Source organism: Eptatretus burgeri, chromosome 5 (genome assembly GCF_056783735.1).
Source record: "Eptatretus burgeri isolate ZD-2024b chromosome 5, Ebu_testis_v1, whole genome shotgun sequence".
NCBI lineage: Eukaryota > Metazoa > Chordata > Myxini > Myxiniformes > Myxinidae > Eptatretus > Eptatretus burgeri.
The window spans coordinates 98,939,972-98,947,471 of record NC_140965.1 but is presented as its reverse complement, the minus strand read 5'-3'; the positions used below and the strand labels follow the sequence as shown (position 1 = coordinate 98,947,471).

The window sequence follows — 7,500 nt, the reverse complement described above, 5'->3', positions numbered from 1 at the left end:
CAGAGCAATTAATCGAGAGGTTACTAATTTGGTATAAATTTGAATGAATACGAGTCAATATGTCTTCACTTAAATTTAGACCAAGCAAGTATGACAACAAGGTTTCCAAAACAATTCGGGGAAGGCTTTCTATGTTAGCACATTGTCATTTATGTCCCACACCCCTCTGACAAGGTCCAAGATGGGGGAGATTAAAATGAGCTACATCTGTCTGACCGACCGACTGACGGACTGACCGATCATCTGTCCATGTACTTTTGTGTACGTGATATTTTAAAAAACGTTGAACATTTAGCTTTCATATTGCAAATATATACTGTATATTCCGTATGACATTATCTCAAACCGATTAGATCACGGCTGTGATTGGCTGAATTTTGTTGCGATGGCAACCATCTTGGCAACTCAGCTTGTATACGTGATATTTCAAAAAAATAAAAAATAAAAAATAAAAAAAAATCGCTCAAGATTTAGCTTTCATATTACACAGAAGTATTCCTCACTGCACACAAAAAGCGAGGGTCCAAGAGTATCAGCTCCTTGTTATTTCAGAAATGCTGCAATTGGAAGAAATTCGAAATTATAAAACTTTAAGAAGAGAGGCAATTGAAGAAATTTAAAGTGCTATTAACCTTGGCAAAGCATGCACGCACGCACATACACACGCACGGAATAGGGAGAGAGAGCGAGAGCAAGAGAATAAGGAGACTGACTGGTGAAGAAAAAGAATTTCGACGTTGACATCATCTCGATCCTTATGAAGGAAATCTTTGAGAAAGTTGGACACGCTTTCCAGTGTGATGTGTCCACAAACGACGATGTGTCTGCAACAGAGTACAGGACCTCAAACAACATACAGTACATTGTTCAAAACACAACACACAAATAGTTTACCATACATGTTATCAACATCAATTAGAAAGTACAAATTCTCAGAATACAATGCATACCCAGAATTGGTCCCAGGAATCTCATTAAACAAATTCATTATTCTCACCTTTTTAAACATACACTTTGCTCCTGAAACAAACCATACACTTTGCTCAAAATCCTTACCTCCTCTTTTCTATTAACACTTAACCATTTTTATCCTTTTCTACAACACCACAATTTTGTAAACATTTTCAAGTACTAGTATTGTTTTTTTCACCCTTTCTCCATAAAACTCCCCTTATCTGACCTTAAACGTCACTATGTAACCCACCCCATCTTCTCTTCCTGGTATTGCCCAAACTTTCCAAGCCCTCCCTGACCTACATCCCCTGACTTACTTCCGCCCAGCTGTGACCGTGAACTCTCCAAGCTTTTGCTGACTGAGGATGAGGACCACTATTTCAGGCACATAGCGAGCAAACAAGGCCTGAGGCATGGGGGAGAGGATATGGAGGAGGGGGAAAGGGGATGTTTGGCCGATGGAAGCGTGAAAGTAACAAAAGCACAAGTGGAGGGAGACCAAGTAACATCTGCAAGCTGATCAGACACTCATGGGTTGGTGGAAGGGGAGACTTAAATGTTTACTTCTGTATGAGTATGCATTTCATTGTGTGGCCAACAACTCATGGATCTTGAAAGTTGGCAGATTCTTTTGAATCCTGCCTAAATGATGTGAGTGGCTAGGTTGTTGTACCTGTAGCTAAATTGTGCATGGATGTAACTGAAGTCAAATGTGTCAGGCGAAGAACCCATGGGTACATTTTAACATCACTTTAGTCTGTTACTTTCCATGCAGGTGAAGAGTAACAGGTGTTCATACAAAGCAGTATGCCATGTGGATGATCTCACCTCAATGGTTCTGTTGCTTGCATGGACCAAGATGGAAACAATGCGTGAAACAGTCTCATCTCAGAGGATATGAAACTGCACATTGTGATTTCTGTCAAATTTTACCGTTCTAAATTTACGTAATGCAATTTATTACCTTTGCTTTCCGAATTACTTTACAGACATGTGTCAGGATGCATGTGGTTTTTGTGAAATTATATTTCTATGTCAAAGGAAATGACCTTTTAAGGAAGTTGCACAAGGAAAATCAGGTCTTCTTGTGAGCCTGTTATTGCATGTTTAGTATGTTATAAAATATGCAGCTGCAAAACAATATCCAGCAATGCAAAAACAAGGACAACAGCTTGCTTCACATGCCTTCCAAGCATCGGAATGCTGCCCGTTAATATCCATCAGGACAGAATTTTGACATTGGGCTCTTGTGCCTTGGAGGCCGGACAGGTTGGATGGCTGATTGAGTACCTCCAATGGATACACGGGTTCTTAGCCTTAGTGCGAATATCTTGTTGTTTGTATGAATAACATTGGGTTATCTTGGTGGGAGTTATACAAAGCAATGGCTGGAGCAATGCTCCAAACTTAGAGGAATGGAAAAGAGAATAAACAGTTGGAAGGATACATGAAATGAAAGAATAGGCATAGAGGGCTGAAGACATGAATGAGTTTGACAAAATGCCACAAAAATTGTTTGGTCACCTTAGCTTAATGAAACAATTCTCTCTTAAGCTCTTCCCTTTTCAGAAAGGCTTCATTAGTGGGGTTCTTTTTAAGTCTGAGTGGTGATAATTTAAGGAAGTGATTGAAACAAATTAAACCAGGAAGCAGTTAAAATTTCCTTTGGACATGGTGATACACAAACAAAAGCTTGTCTATTACTTCATGAAAATGTGCAAAGGGAGCACTCTGATGGTCAAAGGAGTTTTTCTTTGAGTGAGCAAAAAATTGTGATTATCCAGAATATTATACAAATCAGTTTGGTGAATGATATATTAGATAAACACAGCAATATGTTGTGAATAATGATTTACTCTTTACGTCAAGCCAAATTCTACAATGGCTACCTGTTTCTGCACCAGTAACTTTTACTATCAATGTCAAGAACTTGCATAGTGTTATTATTAATAAAGTAAACACTACATTGTGAAATCCCCTGTAATATTGATCACTTTCCTCTTCCATCCTCTTCCCCTTTTCCCATTCGACATATGATGCAAACCCAAAATCAATTGCCTGCAATCAAAGGTGATCAATGACATGGCGGCGTGGTAGGGGTGGACGAAAGGGGAAGGATGGATATTTTATGACCATTTATAATCTTCTGGCAAAACAAGTTTGAAACTTCTCTTACATATTCATGAAGTCTTATGTGCAAGGACTGCAATCGAGAAAGATGGTGCCAAACTTACAAGGCCAGTCAGATATCAGAAACATTTTATTGTCGATCACCTGAGAGCTAATGCATTTCCTTCTCAAAGCTTCCCATTGCCTTCATTCCTTCAACTTCCCTATCCCCTGAAAGCAAAAGTAAGAAAATGCATATATTTAGCATCGTTATGGCAACCAAACAATTTTTATCCATCATAGGAATCTATGAAGGAAGCAGGTTGATGGAATGGGTAAAGCAAAGGGTAAAATGACATGTGCTTTGAAGGACAATGAAGAAATAGTTATTTCAATGACATCAGTATATATTTTGTTTGTATTTTCTTCCCTAAACCCATTTTTCCTTTCTATCCTTCCTAATGTCTATTTAAGAAGCACTGATCAAAAAAGTATAAGTTGTCCATAGTCGAGGAATGACAACAGCTTCGATTTACAAAAATACAGACCATTTAACAACGCAGAGTTTCGCTGGGATATTTAGATTACAGTAGATTTAAGAACCAGTGGAGATCCACTCACTCATGGACGACACACAGTACCTCTGCAATAGCTTTTCACGTTCCTTTTGGGAATGTGCAAGATTCAAGTCACCCAATAAATTCCCGCAGTCGTATGTATGATGACAGTTCTGTATCATATATATATATATATGTATATATATATATATATATATATATATATATATATATATATATATATACATATATATACACACATACAGTGTATAACATATATATTGTTACGGTTGTGGGGGTAGATGGAGGAATTTCAGAGCAAAGTTATGATTGAATAGAGTTGCTTGGTCCCTGGACGTGTAGGAGACATCTCGATGTAAATTAAGTAGGGAAACTGTGAGCTTAAGTATTACTTGTCACCACATTGGGGGTGGTGCTGTGTTAATTAGATAAGGATAAAGGCCAATTTTCCCGAGTATGTAGTTGCCCCCTGTGACCTTTTCCTACACTTTTGCATTTACAAGCCAGCAATGAAAGAATTACATTCTTATAACAACACCACCAATAATAACAGAGCCGCACGTCCAAGCAGGCAAGAAACCCCGCCATCCCAGATTCGTACCAGCAAGTCATGCCCCTGAGGCTTAAGATTGGTCAGTGTGACTTGGGGGGGGGGGGCATGATCGAAGAGTGGAGAGCTGGTGTGAGGAACGTGGCTGAGACGAAGGATCTTGTTTTTGCTCTCCTCTCGGCACGACAAAATGGCCGCGTGATTCTCGTTTTCGTGCTGGTGAACTTGCAATGTGCTGGGCAAGACGCTAGCCATTCCTGTTCGGATGAGTTGCGAAGTTGTACGATTATGAGAAAGAGAGGAAGAGTTGCGCACCTCTCAGCAAACTCGGTGTTATTCCGTTGTGCATTCAAGGAAGAAGGTGGGCAATCGTTGTAAGCAGACCTCATGCAACAGAGGAACATTCGGCATATTGTTCATGAGAAAAAATTGCATGGGAGTTTCTGAGCCCTGGCGTTGAATACCGCCACACAAATACCTCACGTATGTTTCCCACCCAGAGAGTGGCTTGGTGCCATTTCGGGTGTGGTTTCCCACGCAGGACGCCGCGGTTCGATTGTCAAGCTCCAAAAGATCACTTCTGGACCCGAAGCTAAGTGCTGGGAGAAAGGGAGCATTTTTATTTTATCTATTCTGTCCCCTTGTCTGTATTAGAGTCTGTGTGGAGACACCTCAAATTGAAATTTTGTTTTACTTCATGTTCCGTTTTTATGATTACACTTTGAATGATTACATTGCAAATATTTGATTTATTTTCATTAAACCCAGTGTTTATTTGAAGTTGCTTTTGTTGTCAATTTGTTGTGGGTTCGAGATAAACCTCTTGTGCTGTGCTTCTGTCGTGTATGTGCATTTGCTGCCCATTCCTCTCCCGCGTGCGCCATAATCTCTGATAATCACGTGTTCACCTCAAAGGGAAACCACTTGTCGAACAGGCCTGGTCAGTGTTAACTGCCCATCCGTGATGATTGGGTTGAGGGATTAACCTAACTGGCAGGGCCACCACAATATACATAAAATATGACCGTTTTTACAGCCATTTTTTCCTGCTGTGCAGGGGTTAGGCTTTTTCTTGAGGCAATGTTTTATGGCCGGATGCCCTTCCTGACGGCAACCCTGGTCACCTCTTACGACACACAGGGATATGGTATACCTATTCTAACCAGGGCATACACCGGGACCAGTACACTGGTACTCACTTCGCCGACCTCAGATGGATGACAGGCTGAGTCAACCCCCTGGTGTTAATTCAGCAGCCAACGGGGCTTGAACTCAGGACCCTGGGATCCCAAGCCGCCACCCTAACCACTAAGCCAACACCAGGCTCACCACAATATATATATATATATATATATATATATATATATATATATATATATATATATATATATATATATATATATATATGTATATATATGTATATATATATATATATATATATATATATGTATATATATATATATATATATATATATGTATATATATATGTATATATATATGTATATATATATATATATATATGTATGTATATATATATATATATATATGTATATATATATATATATATGTATATATATATATATATATATTGTCGCGAATTCGCGCCCGCCGGCGTGCGATCGGCCACGTGACTCGAATCGCGGCACGTCGCCCACCGGACGGACAATTCTGTCGTGACCCTCTCGGACTAACGCCGAGAGCTAGTCATGGGTGGGCCTTTCGGCCTCACCACGATCGTGCCAATCGGCCACCCGCGTGGGATAGGGTTGTTCGCCAAACTCGACCTACCTAAGTACCCACGCGGATGGTAGACCGGGCGATCACACCTCGCCGCAGGTCGACTCCGAACACGGGCCGCTTAAGCGATCCGTTCCATGCTATCGGGATAACCGAGCGGTGTTATCGTCAGCCTCGACGGTTCCGATTGATTATCGGGCGTATTAAGCCCACGACGAACCCGTTACATGAAGCAAGATGGAGATTCAAATAAAGAAAAGACGAAGCGAAGCGGGAAAACAGTTCAACATAATGCACATTTATTCTGCGGCACACAGAGAGCACATATATGCAGCCAAACAGAATGCACATAAAGCAATTTAAAACAACAACAACAACAACAACAACAATGCAGAGCTACGACCGACTACGCGAACACACGGCAACACTTCACAGTTTTACTTCACCAGACTGGCGCCGACACACACACACGTTTACACCAAACCCCAAAAGAAAATGGAAGTGCGACTTCCCTGATCCCGTCGAGTCCTCCTTCTGCGACCGCAACTCCGAGCCCCTCCGGCGTGCTCCGCGAGCTCGTGCCGCTCGTGTGGTCCGCTCGACTGTACGGACGGGGTTTCGGGGAACCGGACGGGGCTTGTTCGGCGCTGTTTTCCGCGCTCGCGCACGGGTCAAAGAAGCAAGGCAGGAACCACAAGCTCGCGACTCAAGCCAGAAGACGACCATGAAGACCAACCTACTCTTGACCAACCAACCCAACAACCCTCAAGGTCCGTCCTGTCCGCCTTTTGTAGCGCGGGGCTTCGCCCTTTGCTCCGCCCCGTTTTCGGCCCTGCCTGCCTTCGAGCTTCTTAGAGAAGCCTCTCGAAGGGGGGCGTGACCTCCCGCTTTCCCTCCACCCCGCGCCGTGCGGGGGCCGGGGGAGCCAGTCTTGGCTCAGAGCCAGGGAATTATTCCCCCAAAAAGAGGCCCCCACCCTTTCTCACCTTTGACCCCTGCATCGCCCCTCGTCCACACCGAGCGCGGAGAACCTCGGCGGGAAAAACAGGCGGGAAAACCCCCGAGCAGAGTTGTTGGTTTTTGTTTGTTCCCGGAGATCGTAACCGCACAGGGCCTACTGAATGGCGAGTGGCGAAGATGTGGTAGCATTGATGGTGGAGGTGGCATGGTTGTAGTGTGGTTGGCACTGTGGTGGGAATGGCATGGTTGTTGAGATGCTGTTTGTTTGAAATAAAAGATAGAACAGAAAAAATGGCTAACTCAAAGCATCACAGCCCGTATGGATCACATAAATTCCCTCTATACAACTGGTTTGGGCTAACTACACATGTCCTTACAGAGATATCTCACCTACGGGACCTGAATGGTGGTTTGCGAATTTCCACAACCATAACAATATATATATATATATATATATATATATATATATATATATATATATATATATATATATATATATACTGTATATACAGTAATCCCCCGCTATATCGCGGTTCACCTATCGCACCCCCGGTTCATCGCGGGTTTTCCCTTGGAACCTAAATTATTTTTTCTGCGGATTCACCCGGTATA

At 42.2% G+C, this 7,500-nt stretch overlaps 1 protein-coding gene across 10 annotated transcripts in view; it reads right to left on the bottom strand.

Moving 5' to 3' along the window:
* LOC147027036 (calcium-activated potassium channel subunit alpha-1-like) overlaps positions 1–7,500 on the bottom strand; it is a 278,274-nt gene that overhangs the window by 92,666 nt on the left and 178,108 nt on the right. For 9 of the 10 annotated variants that reach the window (XM_085883106.1, XM_085883110.1, XM_085883114.1 and 6 more), the window contains one exon: positions 714–824. In XM_085883106.1, coding sequence (XP_085739232.1) covers positions 714–824 — 111 coding nt within the window. Of the gene's footprint in view, positions 1–713; positions 825–1,271; positions 1,361–7,500 lie in introns of all 10 variants that reach the window. The other variant, XM_085883108.1, reaches the window with a different exon arrangement.